At 44.5% G+C, this 18775-nt stretch overlaps 1 protein-coding gene across 8 annotated transcripts in view; it reads right to left on the minus strand.

Moving 5' to 3' along the window:
• The window catches only part of Ccdc85a (coiled-coil domain containing 85A), a 274837-nt gene extending 258004 nt beyond the window's left edge, over positions 1-16833 (minus strand). For 3 of the 8 annotated variants that reach the window (XM_076546137.1, XM_042285530.2, XM_006995125.4), the window contains exons 1-2: positions 15810-16831; positions 8550-9504 (exon numbers count right to left, since the gene is read on the minus strand). In XM_076546137.1, the coding sequence (XP_076402252.1) occupies positions 8550-9504; positions 15810-16070 (1216 nt within the window). In that variant the 5' untranslated portion in view covers positions 16071-16831. Of the gene's footprint in view, positions 1-8549; positions 9505-15809 lie in introns of all 8 variants that reach the window. The other 5 variants (XM_076546136.1, XM_015988664.3, XM_015988663.3 and 2 more) reach the window with 3 other exon arrangements.
• Positions 16834-18775: the final 1942 nt, after the last annotated feature.

An 18775-nucleotide genomic window follows, 5' to 3' on the forward strand; every position in this document is an offset into this window, starting at 1 on the left:
AACTCTGCCATTTCTACCAGTGAGGCCAAAGCTCCTCTAAAGAGACCTATCTGACTTATTCTGATCAAAGGATTTTTTTGTACATCCTGGTGGCTAGGGTGATGTAGGAGAACACAGTTATTGTCCATTGAAACGTCCTCAAAAGCAACTGGGACAGAGACCCCTGACTGATCATATACTACGCAGGCCCCTAGACGCGCTGCTGTCACTAAGAGACCACAGATGCCAGCCCAGACTACTATAGCCAGCCAAACTTTCAAGCACCATAGGAGGAAAAAAACAAGACAGTCTATGATAAAGTCAAATTTAAATAATATCTATCCACAAATCCAGCTCTACAAAAGATACTAGAAGAAAAACTCCAACCCAAGGAGGTTAACTACACTGATGAAAATACAGGAATTAAATAATCTCCATCAAATAATCACCAGCCAAACCAAAAGAAGGGAACCCCACACACAGACACACATACCACCATCACCACAATCAATACCACCACCAACAAAGTAACAGGAATTACAATTATAGGACATTGATATCTCTCAATATCAATGGATTTAATTCCCCCAATAAAACACACAGACTAACAGAATGAATGCAAAACAGGATCCATCCTTCTGCTGCATAAAAGAAACATACCTCAACATCAAAGACAGACATTATCTCAGAGTAAAGGGTTGGAAGAAGGTGTTCCAAGCAAATGAACCTAAGAAACAAGCTGGTGTAGCCATTCTAATGTCTAACAAAATAGACTTCAACCCAAAACTAATCAAAAGAGTCAGGGAAGAACACTTCATACTCATCAAAGGAAAAATCTACCAAGATGATCTTTCAATTCTTAATATCTATGCCCCAAATGAAAGGGCACCCACTTTTATAAAATATTACTAAAGCTTAAATCACACACTGATCCTCACGCATTGATAGTGGGAGACTTAATACCCAACTCTCACCAATGTAAAGGATATCCAGCCAAAAACTAAAAGAGAAATACTGGAGCTAGCAGATATTATGAACCAAATGTACCTAATAGATATCTACAGAGCACTTCACCCAAACTCACTTTCTCCAAAACTGACCACATACTCAGTCACAAAGAAAGTCTCAACAGACACAAGAAAACTGAAATAACTCCCTGCATCCTATCAGACCACCACAGATTAAAGCTGGATTTCAGGAAGCCCACAAACTCATGGAAACTGAACAACTCTCCACTGAATGAAAACTGGGTCAAGACAGAAACAAAGAAAGAAATTAAGAACTTTCTAGAATTCAATGAAAATGAATACACAACATACCCAAACTTATGAGACACTATGAAAACTATGCTAAGAGGAAAGTTCATAGAACTAAGTGTCTACATAAAAAATGTTGACAGATCTCACACAAGCAACCTAACAGCACACCTGAAAGCTCTAAACAAAAAGAATTAAGCACACCCAAGAGTAGTAGATGGTAGGAAATAATCAAACAGAGAGCTGCTGAAATCAATAAATTAGAAACAAAGAGAACAATACAAATAATCAATGAAATGAGTTGGTTCTTTGAGAAAAATCAACAAGATAGACAAAGTATTTCCAAACCAACTAAAAGATGGAGAGAAAACATTCAAATTAAAAAAATCAGAAACAAGAAGGGGGACATAACAATAGACACCAAGAAAATCAGGAGAATCAAATGGGCATACTTTAAAAATCTGGACTCTAATTGGAAAATGGATAATTTTCTTGATAGATACCATTTACCAAAGTTAAATGAAGATCAAATAAACACTATAAATAGATCTATAACCCCTAAGGAAATAGAAGCAGTCGTTAAAATCTCTCGAGATAAATAGATGATAGATAGATAGATAGATAGACAGATAGATAGATAAATAATTTTTAAAAGGCCAAGGCCAAACAGTTTTAGCACAGAATTCTAACAGACTTTCAAAGAAGACCTAACGCCAATACTTCTCAAATTATACCACAAAATATAACAGAAGGAACATTACCCAATTCATTTAATGAGGCCAGAGTTACCCTAATACTCCAAACTACACAAAGATTTAACTGAGAGAATTTCAGATGAATTCCCCTTATGAACACAGATGCAAAAATACTCAACAAAATACTTGCAAACCAAATCCAAGAACAAATAAAAAGATTATCCACCATGACCAAGTAGGCTTCATTCCAGAGATGCAGGGATCTCATATGGAATGAGATCAACATATGGAAATTAGTCAATGTAAACCACCATAAAAAGAAACTGAAAGACAAAAACCATGTGATCATCTCATTACATTCCAAAAAAACCTTTGACAAAATCCAATACTCCTTCATGATAAAAGTCTTTGAGAGATTAGGGATACATGGGACATACCTAAACATAATAAAGGCAAATCACAGCAAGCCAATAAGTCAACATCAAATTAAGTGGAGAGAAGCAATTCCACTAAAATCAGGGATGGGACAAGGCTGTCCATTCTCTCCATATAGTACTTGAAGTACTTGAGCAATAAGACAACTGTAGGAGATAAGGATGCAAATTAGAAAGGAAGGAGCCAAAGTATCATTATTTGAAGATGATATGATAGTATATATAAGTGACCCCAAAAATTCTACCAGGGAACTCCTACAGCTGATAACGAATTTCACCAAAGTGTCCAGATACAACATTAACTCAAAACAATCAGTAGCCTTCCTATATGCAAATGGAAAACAGACTGAGAAAGAAATCAGGGAAACATCACCCTTCACAATAGCAGCAAATTATATAAAATATCTTGGGGTAACTCTAACCAAGCAAGTGAAAGATCTGCATGATAATAATTTTAAAAAAATAAAATAAAAATAGCCTTCAAGAATTTGAAGAAAGAAATTGAAGAAGATATCAGAAGACAGAAAGATCTTCCATGCTCATGGACTGGTAGGATTAACATAGTGAAAATGGCCATCCTACCACAAACAACCTTACAGATTCAACACGATCACCATCAAAATTCCAACACAATTCTTAGCACACCTTGAAAGGACAATACTCAACTTCATATGGAAAACAAAAAACCCAGGACAATTAAACAATCCTGTACAATAATAAATGAGCTTCCCAAGGTATCACCATCCCTGATTTCAAACTCTACTACAAACCTGTAGTACTAAAAACCACATGGTATTGTCATAAAAACAGACGTCGATCAATGGAATCAAATTGAAGACCCAGACATAAATCCACACACCTGTGGATACCTGATTTTTGATGGGCTCAACTAAGCAGGGGTCATGGGAGCTCACAGAGTGGGGTGGCAATTGGAGAGCCTTCATGGATCTATTCTAGGTTCTCTGCATATATGCTATGGTTGTTCCCTTGGTATTTGGGGTAAACTCCTAACAATGGGAATGGGGGTATTTCTGACTCTGTTGCCTGTTCTTGGCATTCTTTTTCTCCTACTGGGCTGCCTTGCCAGCCTTGATGTGAGGGTTTGTGCCTAGTGTTATTGTATCTTATGTCATGCTGATGCTTGTTCTTTTCTCAGGAGAGACACTGGTGGGTGGGGGAGCTGTGGAGAGGGGAAGTAGGGGAGAAATGGGAGAAGTGGAGGTAGGGAAAGCTTCAGTCAGGATGAATTGTATGTGAGAAGATAAAATAAAGAAAGAAGGAGGGAAGGAGGTGGGGAGGGAGGGAGGGAGGGAGGGAGGAAAAGAAATGGGCTCAAAGGAAGCAAAGGGATCATTTATGTGACCCTCTTGCTTTTAGAAAAAAAGAAGACAATACAATAAAGGCTATTGTTTGTTCTATATTTCCCTTCTCTTTTGATGATAACCAACAATGTATGCCTCTGGAATTAAAATAAAAAACTTTTATTAATTGTTTGTTTACTGATAATGCTGAGTGGGTAAACTGTCTCTGATCAACAGAGAAAAGCTGTTGCTAAAAAGAACCTGAGTAATCCAAGGTATCCAGGACCTGAGCTAGAATCCTGTTTTTAAGAAAAGCAAAGATCCTCCAGCTTCATCTACAAGCAAGACTTGTAAAGAAGACACCTGCACCTCCTCAGAAACTTCAGCTTAATGTCAGATTTCAACAGTCATGTAATAAAACCCACCCTTTCAATGCTTGGGGTCCAGTTTGTAAAGATTTATAGCCAGGAGTAGTTAGCTATTTGTGGACTCTAATTATAAATCTGAAGCACAATAAGCAACTTTGATAAGTAGGCCAATGCCTTAATATTGAAATGCAGTAAATGTTGAATCTACTTCATTTTTGAAAACAGAACTCTCACCCTCTATAAACTAGGAAGAAATGGAAACTTACCCTTTGAACATGGAAGTACACCCATGTTTAAAGATCTGGGTTAGTTTTGAAGATATGTGCCTTTGTGTGCTGATTCTGTTGTTTTTCAAAAGGTTATAAGAAATGATTATAAGAACTTAGAGATAAAATGTTATCTAAAATTTACCTGTGCATTCTACTTGGAGATTACATCAACTATGCAACCAAAGGAAACTAATAGATAAAGTTCAATGACTCCAGAGTTTATAACTGAAAGCATGAGAGAATTTAAAGATGTTGGAGGTACAGTCAGCTGAGATGTTTTCAGGAAGATTTCCTCAGTATGCATGGGTGTGGTTGTGGGAATGCAACACCCTGCAGGCAGTTTACCTGTTTCAGCTACCACAGTTCAAACCACCTTCTCACTTGCTTTCACCAGCTTTTTGTTCATGCAAAAATATGCAAGAGCTTAATCCACAGCACTCATATTTCACACCAACCCCAAACAGAGTGGCTCTGGAAATGACTCAGTCAATCTGCAATTCAGGATTAACTTCCTGGCTGCTTCTTATCTGTTCATACACCAATGATTACAACAAATTGTGTGTGGATTTAAAAGTAGAGGGAAGTATGTTTTACCATCCATATCAAAAATTAATTTGTAATGGCAGAATAAATACAAGCTACCAATGCCCAAGTTTACAGGTTGATGATCCGGAAATATCTCATTGTGCCACTTCATTTTCCAATTAATTACTGAAATAAAAATGCAATGCAAATGTGCTTGAATCACACTGTGGTGAGGATATCAACTCTTAGCAGAAGTGCCATTACTTAAAAATGAAAATATTTAGACACAAGAATTGAACTACATATGAAATTTTTCAATAATGGTACCATTACAATGATTTATAGTTAAATTGTTTATAACTATAAATAATTTAACTATAATGATTTATAGTTAAATTATTATACTGTTATATTTTTAAAATCATTTGTTTGGCCCACCAAATTTAACTAAATTCAGGTAATGATGAGTCTTATCTGATATCATCTTTAAAAGCATTTGACAAAAATTAACCTCTTTTCAAAAAAGGAAGCCAATGGATTAGAGAAGAAATGCACTCCAGCACAATAAAGGGCAGCATTACAACCATTCTCAGCCGAGGAGTGTAAACGCTTTCCTCTAAGATGCCCACGCTCATGACTGTTTATCACAGGACCGAAAGTCTTGCCCAGGTACAAATAAGAGACACCCTATTAAGAAAGGAAGAAATGAAATTGCCTGGATTTACTGGTAACATGATTTTTTATAGAGACATTTCTAAAGTATCTACAAAAACATGTTAGACCTGGTAATCAGATTAGGTGACCTTGAAGGACATAAACCCAGTGACCCCAAATAAGAAACATTTCTATTAACTACTAGCAGCTATTCAACAAAGAAATTAAGGGGGAGGGGAATCCTATTTATACTAGGAAAAACAATAACAAATAGCAAAAAGAGCTATATAAATTTAAAGAAAGAGGATCTGGTAAAATGGTTCAGTGGGTAGCAGCGCTTGCTAAGCAGGCATAAGGACCTTAGTTCTAATCTCCATCACCCACATAAAAAGCCAGATATATCCCAGCACTGGGGGGCAGAGGTGGGATACAGAAACAGATGGTCACAGCCTAGCTCCAGGTTCAATAAGAGACCCTGTCTCAGGGAAATAAGGAGAGGGATACAGTATGACTCCTAATGTCCTTCCTCCAAACTCAGTATAGGAACACATCTGTGCCTGCACCACCACATACATACACACAATTAAGGAGGTAAAGGGTCTGTATATTGAAAACTATAAAACATTAATGAAATAAATTGAAGAAAAATAAAGGTAAACTAAAGGATATTCTATAATCATGGATTGGAACAATTAATACTGTAAAACCACTACAAGCTTTTGAAAGAATCAACATAATCTTTACCAAAATCTCAATGTCGTTTTTTCAAAGAAATAGTCAAAAAAATCTTAAATTAAAATGAATATATAAATGATCCTGAATATCCAAAATAATATTTAAAAAAAACAAAGCTAGAGGCATCACATTCAATTTTAAAAAATATTATAATAAAAACAACATAGTACAATAAAAAACTTTTTAAAAGACACATTGACCAATGGAACAAGATAGGAAACTCCAAGAATAGACACACATATTTGATCCATTGATTTTGTTTTCAAAGCTGATGATCAAACTCAGGACCTTGTACTCACTACACAAACACTCTGCCACTGAGTCGGAAGAGACAGAAGGAGTAGGCAGAGGCATAGGCAGGATGGCCACAGGCACTAGCAAAGGATTGTGTATCTCAAAATAACTAAAAAGGCAAACTTCAAATGTCCCAACACAAACATGATCTGTGAGCTGGGTAATGGATATGCTATTTAGATTGATTTAACCATGCCACATTGTATATACAATATCAACCCACCACATTTTACCCAATAAATATATACAATAATATTTGTAAATGAAAAGAGTAATGTCTTAAGCATAATAAGATAAAAAATGAACTGTAGTTCTTTATTTAAATAACCATTTTGTAAGTGAATCACTTGTCCCTCAGTATTTTTTTAAGAAGTTTCCTTAAAATAGTACACAGAGTTACTTCTCAAGCTCATTAAAAGCTAATCAAGAAATGGAAAAGTCATTAAGTTTACCTTCCCATTAACCCATGGTGGCCCCTGAAGACAAGTATCATAAAGAGTGACCCAACTAAGCCGGGCGGTGGTGGCGCACACCTTTAATCCCAGCACTCGGGAGGCAGAGCCAGGCGAAACTCTGTGAGTTCGAGGCCAGCCTGGGCTACCAAGTGAGTTCCAGGAAAGGCGCAAAGCTACGCAGAGAAACCCTGTCTCGAAAAACCAAAAAAAAAAAGAGTGACCCAACTCAAGACAGCAGCAACCAAATTGTCTTTCTAAATGACTTTGGGCTGCAGGGCCAAGTTGCCAGCAGCCATCAGGGCACCACAACAGGGGACTGGCTTCTCCCAGCCACCTCTCAATGTGAACAACAAAGAAACCTGCAGCTTTGAATCCCCCCACGGCTCCCTTTTCACTCAAAAGAACACTGGATACACTGGAAGGCAAGCTTCCAGAGTCAGTTTCAGCACTAGAGAGACGGATTAGGATGAAATGGAACCCAACAGGTAAATCCCCAGGCACAATATTGAAAATTTACCCTTTTGTGTCATTGCTAAAACTGGCTGCCGCCTCCACCCCTGCTTGGAGCTGGATGCCCACAGACTCTAGAGCAGTTTTCAAATAAAATGATAAATTTCAGATATCTTGAATAGAAAAATGACAGTTGATAAAAACCAATCACGTCCACTCCAACCCAACCATAGATAACACAGAACTATGGGGGGAGTTAGGCTTTTTTTATTTTCTTTAAGAAATGATTTCTTTTTCAGGTTCAAAGTGATTTCAGAACCAAGATGCAGAAAATTAAGCCTCTTCCAAAAGGTTTAAAAGTGCTAGTATAATGTTGCCTCAGCAAATACAGTGGGTGTTCCGCTTTCCAGCTTCCAGACAGTGCACATTTTAAACAGGCACACTTAAATGACCCAGAAAGACATCTCCTGCAGTGCAAGTACATCCTGTTGGAATATGGCTGAGACTGTGGAGAAGAGGCTGATAGGTTCCGAGTAGGGAAGGAATCATTTGCTGCATTTTAAATGCAAATAAAGGTCACAGATTGATGCCACCACCTCCAAACCGACAGAAAATTTTTAAAAATTTCCAAGATAAAGGTACATGCACAAGTTCTTAAGCAAAAACCACGGAGTCTGTTTAGGGACATGAAATTTCTTTGTTGTGTTTAAATATTCATTTCTTCCTATACATAAGCTATTCGCTGGATTTCAAAATCATCTGGAAGCCATGCCACAAATGATCCCTGGTAGCAAACAGCAAACAGATAGGAAAACGTTCAAGGACAGAGTCAATGAATCTATTTCTATCCAACAGAGTACAGATTTCACCCTGGCAACTCAGCAGCCCAAGATGGACAGTTCACCTCTCCTCCCTACCCTCACACCCAAGCACCTTCAGGCTATTTAAGATAAAATAAATATGGGGAGAGTGGAGAAGAAACGCATGATCATTATCCCAGGGAAATGTCAGGTGTCCTACCTACCCACACTTAGCCTGTACTCCCCTTCCTAATACTGCGGGAGAGCACCTCTGAATTCACAGGGGTCTGCTGAGTTCCCGAGGAAAGCAGTTCCCCAGCGCGTACTGACCCACCGTTCATGCCACTGTAGACATTTCGGTGATGGGGTGTTGAGTCCTCTTGAGCCTGCCGTCGGAGGGTACCCTCCCTGCTGCCCCCGCCGCTGCCTCCACCGCCACCTACGTGCTTGTGATCAGGGCTGCCCCCGTAATGTTGTTTGAGATGCTCTGGGCTTGTTCCCCTGGCTCTGGGGAGGTGCTCCAGGCTCCCACCGAGGGCGTGTTTCTGGAGATGCTCAGGGCTCCCTCCGCTGTGCCTGGCATGTTCTGGGCTGCCCCCTGGTCTGTGCTTCTGGAAATGTTCAGGGCTTCCACTCAGCACGTGTTTGGGCAGCATTTCCGGGCTGCTCCCTGAATGTGGGTGCCTCTGCTGCTCCGGGCTGCCTTTGCACAAGGGCTTGTGGTGCTCAGGGCTAGGTCCTTTCAGTGCTTTGGGGTGATCTGGGGTCCCAGAAGCCCTGGGTTTGTGCAGATGTTCAGGGCTGGAGCTCCTGTGTTTGGTATGCTCTGGGCTGCCCTCGCTTCGGGGCTTCTGTAGATGCTCAGGGCTGCCCCCACTGGCATGGTGTTTGTGGTGGTCAGGACTGTCGGTGCTGCCGGTGCTGGAGGTGCTGCTGCCATCACCCACGTCCCGCACATAGGGTGCGGCGGAGGCCACCAGTTGGCACAGGCTGGCCTGGCTGTCGATGGAGCAGCGGCTGCCTGCACATCCTGCACCCTTCTCCTCATCCAGCAGCACACAGAGCTCCTTAAGCTCCATGTTCTCCTTTACCACCTCCTCCTGCTTCACCTCCAGCTCCTTCAGCTTCTGCAGATACAAGGCCACCTCCTTGTGCATCACCCCAGCCGTGTAGCGACCCAATCTCTGCCACTCCCGGGACACCCTTTTGCCTTTCTGCCGGTCATCATCCAGGAAACAGCACAGGTCCCTCAGTTCCTGGTTGTCCTCCTGGAGTTTCTGGTTAATATCCTGAAAAGAGAGACGGGAGTTCAATGGAGGCAAACAGAAGAGGTGGCACCGGGCCTAGACCTTTGCAGGGAAAGCCCCAGAACCGGAGAATCCTTACATAGGTTCTCAACATGTGGGTCACAACCCCTTTGGCAAACTTCTAGCTCTAAAAGCATTTACATTATGATTCATAACAGTAGCAAGATTATAGATATATAGTAGCAATGAAAACAATTTTATGGTTGAGGGTCACAACAACATGAGGAACCATATTAAAGGGTCACAGCATTAGGAGGGTTGAGAACCACTGTACGTCAGGTACCACAGAAAGTTGAAAGATTGCAGATATCCATGAAGTTAAACTATAGGTACTGGTTGTGTTCCCTAAAGCATACTCTAACAGTTATTTTATTCAGTTTTTCACCCCAGAGTTTAGGGGATAATAATTATGACCCTTTTACAGAAGCACCTGGGCCTCCAGGAGCTTGATTCTGCCAGCAGCTGGGGAGCAGCCTTGGCAGGAAATTAGTGGCCTACACTTCAGAGACGAAGATGGTGGCATGGTGGCTTACACAGGTAATCCAGCAACCTGGGAGGCAGAAGCAGAAGCCTCCATAGGACTTCAAAGCTATTCTAGGCCACACCGTGAGTTTCAGGCCAGTGAGAGAAAAAGGAAGAGAAGAGGAAAAGAAAGTTGTTTATGCCTTGTGACAGTGGAGAGGCCGAGGCAGCATTTCTTTAAAGAGCTGCTGTGAAGTTTCCAGACTCACAGGGTGTGAGCTGCCCCATCCCCCCAAGCCCCAGGGAAAAGCACAGTGCCCCCTGGTGGCAAACTAGTCCACCGTATCCACCCTTCCTGACCATAACCGCTGGGAATTCACCCAAGCTCAACATTTACCATAAACCAGAGCTGCTGCTATTATAATTCTCCTCCCCAAACCGCACCCTCAGCAAATGCCACCTCCACCTTTTACTCTTTGTAAGAACACGGGGTCTTCCCCATCACCTCTCCTTGGAGCCAAACAAATCTTTGGAGTTTGGACCTCCAAAATTTAAACTTCTTACTCCCACCATGAATCACATTGGTAGCTTCCCATTGCCTTTAGGATACAGGGTTCCTCAAGTCTCACAGAGCTTCAAATGCTCTGTCTCTGTGCACTTCTCCAGCATGAATAATGATTCATTCATTCATTCATTCACAAAAAGTTAGTAGCCACGGACTATGCACTAATGCAAGTGTTAGAAATGTGTTCATGAACATTCAAGAAGCCCTAGAACCTAAGATCCTAAAGCTGCTCTAGTAAAAGTGGTAACAAAAAGCCAGTCCAGACCGTAGTACCATGTATGAAAAATGCTACGGGGGCGAGTGGGGGGGACGACCCCTGCCTTCATTTACCATCCTCTGTCTTCCCTCACTAACTCTAATACAAGCACTCCTTGCCAGAGTGGTCTTCAAAAACACTTTCTGCATGTTGAGTCACTCATGAAACACCTCAGGTACCTCTCTTCGCCAGGAAAAATTAATAAACAAATCCCTTTTATACCCAATTATGTTTATGCATTCCAAGTAGAAGATATCTCCTTCTCGATATGAACTTGCACAAAATGAGAGATTCCTCTGAGAAGTGTCCCCCTAGTACCATAACATCACCCATGATGAGATGACACTTCAATCCAATGCTTAACGCCTTTAGCATACTTGAGCATTCACTAGACATCACCTTCATCACCTGCCTCATGTACAGTTCTGACAATGTGAAAATCAGATGTCTGAAGTTTCTGTTTATGTTTAGGGGGAAGCCTCACCTCAGTCCCACCTCCCTCTCCCCCTAGACCCCACCCCTGAGAAAGCCCGCCAAGCAGCTCCACTCCCAGAGGATATTTAAGGTATGGCCCATGGACTTGCCCTCCTGGTTCCCCTCATGGCTTCTCCTCTTCCCCTGGGACCACCCAGGAATGCTCTGCTCAGATTAAACCTAGACTTTCTGATTTACTGCACCAGCAGCCATGCTTTGCTACATGGACACATACAGTGGACACAGTATATATTTATGAACATCTCAGTGTCCGTCTTCTTTAAAACTCTAGGTCTATGGACCAAACAAGCTACAGCTGTAGTTACCCAGAAGGAATTCCATGCTGTTTTCAGTTGGACCCTATTCTATTGGGATGTACAGTAGAATGCGGTAAGTTATCACTTGATATTGATGGTTTAGAAGAATCAGAAGTTCTGGGTATTCAGAGAAAATGATACCAAACAAATTCAATCTTGATAAGCTTTAAAAATTAATCAACATTTAGTCCCACCAAGGCATTTGAGATGAAGTTCAAGTTGTGTTGTTCTTCATCTGAGTGCATTTCCACCTGAAAACACTTGGATGTGTCTATGCTGTGGCTGTTTTGACTTATCTAGAATGATAATGTACAGGATTGCTATTATCATAGGCTTTTCCTTAAGAACTGAAATGGACGCTTTCCAACATTCCAGAGTAGGTGGTCCAGCAGCGTGGGTCCATTTATGTCTTCCATAGCTCCTGCTTCCTGTTCTTGAGAATATTATTTGCTTCCAATGTTGATCTATTTTCTTCACCTTTGATGGACAGATAAGCAACCAACTTGAACCAATAACCTTGTGAACTAGCTTCTTCAAATCTGGCACATTAAGATATAGACTTTCTTTTAAAAAAATGTCCTTTTAACATCTCCACAGGCCACAAGATATTACTCTAAAGTGCCTAAAGTAGCCTTTTAAAAGTTTAAATCACTCAAGATTTCAACCTACTAAAAGCTGTGTCTCTGGTACAAGAAAATCGTTTTCATGTGGTTCTTTATGTTCTCTGCAGATGTGGGGGGTTAAGGAGTACAGTGATTTGAATGAGAATGTCCCCACCCCCAGGCTCTGAACAAACCTCCGATTGATGTTCCTATCTGGGAGATGGTTATGACCTTGCTGGAGAAGTGTGTTACGGGAGGTGGGCTCACTCCTCCTCCGCCTGTTATCTCCATTATCTGCTTTGTGCTCGCAGTTGAAGATGTGAGTTCTCAGCTTCCTGCTCCTGCCACCATGCCTGAGGGACTCTTATCTCCCTGGAATCATAAGTACAAATAAACTCTTTCTTCTACAAACTGCTGTGACCAGGGTGTTTCACACAGCAACTGAGCAAGTGATAAAATTAATAAGTGCAACACAGCTGTAGCTACTCAATTAATTCCTCCAGAGCAGTCCCCACCTGGGCCAGGCTCAGCAGTACAAAAAGATGGTTTTCAGTTCTTCACAGCACCACAACTCTAACAAAACCCTTCACCATGTCTTCCGGATCCACACACTGGACACAGAACATCTACTAAGCCTTTTCTAAACATTACTCTGTTGAGAAAGCATTCTCAACCCATCGGTCTCTCTGTACATGTGCAATGTTTAATCTTCATAAAACCTCAGATACTATCAAAATCCCCATTTGGCAGATTGGAAGATTGAGGCTGAGAGGCCAACAGTTTCCCTAAGCTGACCAAACTGTACAATGGCACTCCCACTTAACCACTTCAAAATAGTTAGATATGATTTTTAAAGTCAGGCTACAGGTGTTGTCATCCCAGTTACTCAACATTTGCAGTTTTCAAGAGTGCCAGGCCCTCAGAGGACCCCCAAATGGAATCACTTTCTTCCAGTTAAGACAAAAAATAAGAAAATATACCCATTGTTCATTCAATCAAGCATATTCTTGGCTCCCTATGGAATCCAAGGAAGCTCTCATCCCAACTGGTGAACAGAAGGGGGAACACTGGCCTCGAAGAGACTTCAAACCACAGTGTACCCAGGGTGGACAAAAGGCCTGGAGACTACCATGTTTACCGCAAGAAGGAAGCAGAATTTGCGATAGAAAATGACCTGTAAGGAAGGAGTTAGTGGTCTCCTGAGTGAATGTGTGCTGTTAACATGGGCATGGCCATGTCAAGGGCCCTAATAATATGGCCCCATGGGAGTGGCAAACTCTCCCCAGGTGAGGCTCAAAAGGATGGCAAAGACTTCCTCAGGTACAAATATATCAAAAATGTCAGTGTGTGCAGAAATATCACTGTAGTTTTCTCCCTTCCCCAGGTGTTCACAGCCTGAAGACTGCTCCCATACAAAAACACCTCCTGCAGAGATTAGCCGAACCTTCCTCCTTGTTAAGCTACATATAATAACCTCACCTCTTCATTTCCCTATATACAATAACTCTGCCTCCTTGTTGAACTGTATATGACAAACGCACTGAGATTGAAGGATGCTGTGGCTCCACTCTTCCATCAGAGTGAGTTCGTCCCACCAGATCCCAGCTTCTCTGAGTGTGTCTGCATATTGTCATTCCTTCATTCCCTGGTCACCGCTAGTCAGGGTTCTGGAATCCAAGCCACAAAAGAACATCATAGGGACCAGCCTCAATCGCTTCTGAACTGGATAAGGAGGTAGCCTACAAAACCTTGTAATATCGGGTCATGAATCCAGACCTTGAAGTTTACTACTCGGGGTAAAATTGCTTTAACTGACCCAATCTCTATTTCTCTAAATGAGGCCACTGGAGGGACTGAGCAGATAATGTGGCCTGACACCACTCCTCCGCCCTCTCTCCTAGACCTGCACACATTGTGCACAACCTAAAAGACCTTCCAAGGATTTCTTGAGTTATTAACATTAGTTCTTTATCGGAATGAAACCTTTAGGAAGTTAATGAAAAAACTTTTCCAATACACATTGTGTTTCAAACCATGAAAGAAGAATAAACCAGAGCACCACAAACAAATCCTATTGCCCAGTCTTGCCTAAGACACCCAGCTCCTAGAGGCACATGGTTCTACACGGATGCTTTCTCCTGATGACAATAACTACCATATTTTGCAGTCAATTTCAGCATCAAACCTTCCCTCTACAGTGTTGTGCCTTATTTTCACAACACCTTTAGGAAGTAGATCTTATCATCCATATTTTATTAATCAACAAAACAAGGATCTGAGAAATTAATTACACAAGCTTGCCTCCCTGGTAGACGAAGGTCCTTACTTCCAAGACCATATTCCTTCTATTCTAGCCTTCCTCTCATTTCCCCTAGGAGTCTGGTACTTAATAAATAATCCATTAGTAATGAATTAAAACGAGAAAGATTTTGACTGTGGGAATATTCCTATCTGTTCCCACACTAGGGAGTGTGTGACACTGGGTTTGGACCTGAGGGAGTCATTTCCACTTGGGCTCGCACATAGGTGAGCGGGGAGCATCTGGCCCTTCCCATTCCTCAGTACTCCAGAATCCCAGAGCTGTAGAGCTGGGGCAATTAAGAAACAGTGGGAGAAGGGAGAGACAGGAACAGTTTGTGCCTGGAGGGAATTTGGTCCCTGGGGTTCCTACTTGTATTTCGTTTGTGTCTGGCTTCCTATAAACAAAAGCAGAACAATGAGAGGAAGGAATACCAGAAGGCACCAGGCGAGCTGTGAGCAGAGGAAGTTTGCAGTGCACAGCGGCAGGGCGGTTCCCGGTGGGTCTGTGGCAGCCTGGCTAGCACATTAGAGCTCTCCAAAGATAAAAGAAAGTTCATGGGTTTGGGGGTAGACCTAGCTCAAAAACAAAGCATCACTAAGGACACTTACCGGCGCCTTCTACAGTGGTCCCCACCCACGCTTAATAAAATCAATGTGAAATCCGGAGTGACTAGCGCAGGGAAGGAAAGCAACTCCAGGTGACGCCAACCTTGGGCGAAGGAAATCATGGGAGCTAGTTAAGACTTGAAGGCAGAAATCAGGCTCACTCGCACACCACACACTCACACGGGCTTCTCGGGTAGAGCCCGATGCTTCCTTCTCTCCGGTTCCCAGCAGCGGTGCCCTTTCTTTGCCCTCTGTTCACTAGAAAGCTAGTGGCGCCAGAGCAGCCACACTAGACCCCTAAAGGCGAAGGCGCCTGGGGTGGCAAGCTCACTAGTCCTCTCCCGCGGGGGACTGTAACCTAATTGCTAACGTATCGACTTTCTAAGCTCCCCGTGCCCCCCGTGTCCCTCCCTGAATTCTGGCACCCTTGGCTCTTGCTCCCCTAGTATCAGAAGAGTCAAAGAGAAAACCAGATGCTTGTAAGTCCCCAATATGAAGGGAGGCAAAAGCCTCTAAAGTTTGGAAAACTTTCTTAAGGGCTGGAGATGGGGACAAGGGATGCTACTAGGAGAAAGGGGAAGCTCACCTGTTGACCGAGGGGCGAAAGTTTGACTGCCCCCCCCACCCCATCCCACCCCCAGTCCCACTCCCAGATCCCTGCCCCTCCCAGCCCGGCCTTATCGCCAGGCAGGCCCAATGCTCACCTTGAGCCCTCGGATCTCGCCGAGATGCAGCTGCAGGCGGCGGTTGACCTCCCGAATGAGGTTGCTGTGGTCCAGCATCGCGCTCACCTTCTCGGCCTCCGCGCGCCGCAGGCTGCGGATCAGCTCCTCCTTGCTCCACTGCAGCAGCTCTTCGTCCGTCACTTTAGACAAATCCTCCACGCCCGGGGCTGTCGATACGCCCGCTGGAGCCGAGGGACAACTTTCCGCCGCCGGCGCCGCGCCTCCAGTTGCCTTCGACATGGTATCCGCGCGGCGGCAGGTGCGAGTGGGTGGAAGAGGCGAAGTGACTGGCTAAGGCGCGGGCGCGGCTGGGCGGCCTCCGCCCACACCGCTGTGCGCTCCGAGAGTCAGCGGCACCGCCCGGGGACCGATGAGTGGGGACGGCAGGGATCGCGCTGCGCGGCCATCCTACCTCGCCATCCGCGCGCGCGCACCTGCCGAATCCCGGGGCCCGACAGCCAGCCGCGGGTGGCTGCAGTGGTCCATCCCAACTCCACTCAAGTCCATGGTGAAGGGCGCCGGGGAGCGGGAGCGGGCGGGGACACCCAGAGGGCTCTGCCTCGGTCCCCTGCCCTCTCCTCCGCCCAGATCGAGACAGTCGCCACCCACCACCACCACCACGGCTCTCTGTCACACGCACGCACACGCCCTTCTCACCCCCCTTGCTCAGCCCAGGACTCCGCTGCTCTCCTAGCTGCCCAGGGCTTGCGGAGCGCCCGGCCTTCCCAGGAAGGCTTTAGCACGCCGCGCCGCTGCCCTTCCCGGTAGGCTCGGCGCCGCCGGCTGGCTGTAGTCCTCCTGCAGCTGATCCTAAACTGTTCGGAGAAGCCTTGGGTTTTCAGAGCCCACCGGAAGAGGGGGGAGGGTTGGGGAGCCGCAGGGGGAGGAGGCTGGCGCCCCGGGCGCCAGCATCCCGCAGCGCCTCTAGCAAGGGGTAGAAGCGGCTACCACTCAGGCTGCTTCCCGGGACCCTGAGCACTCGATGCTCGGCAGCTAGGGATGGCTGGGGGCGCGGCTCTCAGAGCGCAGGGATGCGGGTGGGGCTGGAGTCGAGAGCAGGTGCGGAGCAGGAGTCGCCAGGGCCTTTCGAGGCTCGAGCGCGCCACCAAGTGACTGAAGGTGGTCCCCTCCCTTCCATCTCTGCAAGCCAGACTAGTTACCAGGCAGGGGAGACAGCCTGCTGACCAAAATGAGAGACATTCAGTACTTGGAAGAATTGGAGATGCAGAAAACATGAGAACAAGATCTATGGGATAACTAGCTAGATACACTTGGCGGGACTGGAGAAGAGGGAAAAAGCCAGTACCAAGGTCACAAAATCCTGACGCTCAGAAAAGCAGCTGCTGAACCTAGTTCTTTGGGAACATCCACCCCACCCCCAGGCCTTTGTTTTCTCTAAAAACTCACCATCTTATGAAGAAGAGAGAAGTACTGAGCCTTTTAAATTTTCATTTGAGAAACATCAAGGCCTTTAGAAAATAACTTCTGCTTCTTCTGGGACCTGGATTTAAGGTCCGCACACCCCCTGCCTGAGCAAAGCCAGGCTCTCCCACAGACAGCTGAAATACCAACAAATACCGATGGATCCGATCTTTCCTCTCCCCGTGCTGCAGGCCGCAGCGGGCTGGGCGGGCCTGGATGGTCCTATCCAGAAGGAAATTCTGTGGATTCTATGCATGGGCTAGCCTCTGGTTAAGTAGAGTGCAACCCTCTTTGAGCTGAAAATAACCTATTTTCCTAAAGGTCCTGCACAAGTCCCTGACAACATCATTTCTGGGAAGCTGACAGGACTGGAAATTTACAAAATCATACCCCTATCCCACCCCGGGCTTCCCTCACCATGAGGATTTCAATCACTGTCCCACCAGCAAGGCAGTGTGTGTCCTCTTTACAGCTGCCACCTAGTAAAAGATGATGAGTTAGGGACTGAGACTTTTGCTTTCTAGATACCAATGGAAGGCCGGCCGTACTGCTGCCCCCGACCAAGACATCTCCCTGTCCCCCACCCCCACCCACCATGTAACTGACTTTCCAAAGGCTTCTATATCTGAGCCCTTGACCTCCCTTCTCACGGCATGTACTTCCTCCAACATTCTCTCACACACTGGGATCTAATTCTCCTCCCCACCAACTTTTGGTCAGATTTACAACCCAGAAATCTTTCTTGGGACATGGAGGCACTGTAATAAACCGAGAAGGTGGCTCCCCTCTCCTGTTTGCAGAGGGAAGGAGCCTGACTGTAGGAGGTCAGGCAGCATTCTTAGACAGAGACCAAGCCTCAGCTAGTCCTCCAGCACCTCCCACTGCTCACCTTGGTCCACAACCATCCCACCCTTTCACTTCAGGTAACTTCTCCAGTCTCTCCCTGCTGTGATGGTCTTGACTACATCCCATGCAATTTTCTTGATACTTTCCTGTCTCTCCAATAAATGCACAGAAGGTTTTCAAGACAGTGCCTCAGACCAGTTTGGGGATGGAAAGAGAAAATGGAAGATGGAGAATTCTGAATCTTGCTACTTGTTCTTAAATGAACCATCTGGAGTTACTGGCACTTAGGCCATCATAGGGATGAAGTATTTAAGTGCTGTCATTGGGGACTCTGAAGTCAAGCCCACTGATCACAGTGCCCAGGGGCAGCTTCTTGTCTGGGCCTTGGAACCACCATGATATTTATCCCCGGACAACAGCTTACTCCTCAGGCTTACCTGGTGTCCTTTCTACTCCTTCGCCGTGCATCCATCCTTTGTAGTGCCCGTCTTGAGGAACACTTTCAGCAGAGCCCACTTCTACTCCTGACCCCTAACCTTAGACTTCACAGGCTCCAGGACTGTGGGGAAGAAAGGTCTAATGTCTAAGTCACCCAATAGTAGGCCAGCTAAGAAACTGTGTTTTCCCTCTGTGAACCCCTAACTCCTTAAAGACAAGATCCACTTCCTAACTGAATT

The sequence above is a fragment of the Peromyscus maniculatus genome, chromosome 10 (assembly GCF_049852395.1).
Source record: "Peromyscus maniculatus bairdii isolate BWxNUB_F1_BW_parent chromosome 10, HU_Pman_BW_mat_3.1, whole genome shotgun sequence".
Classification (NCBI taxonomy): domain Eukaryota; kingdom Metazoa; phylum Chordata; class Mammalia; order Rodentia; family Cricetidae; genus Peromyscus; species Peromyscus maniculatus.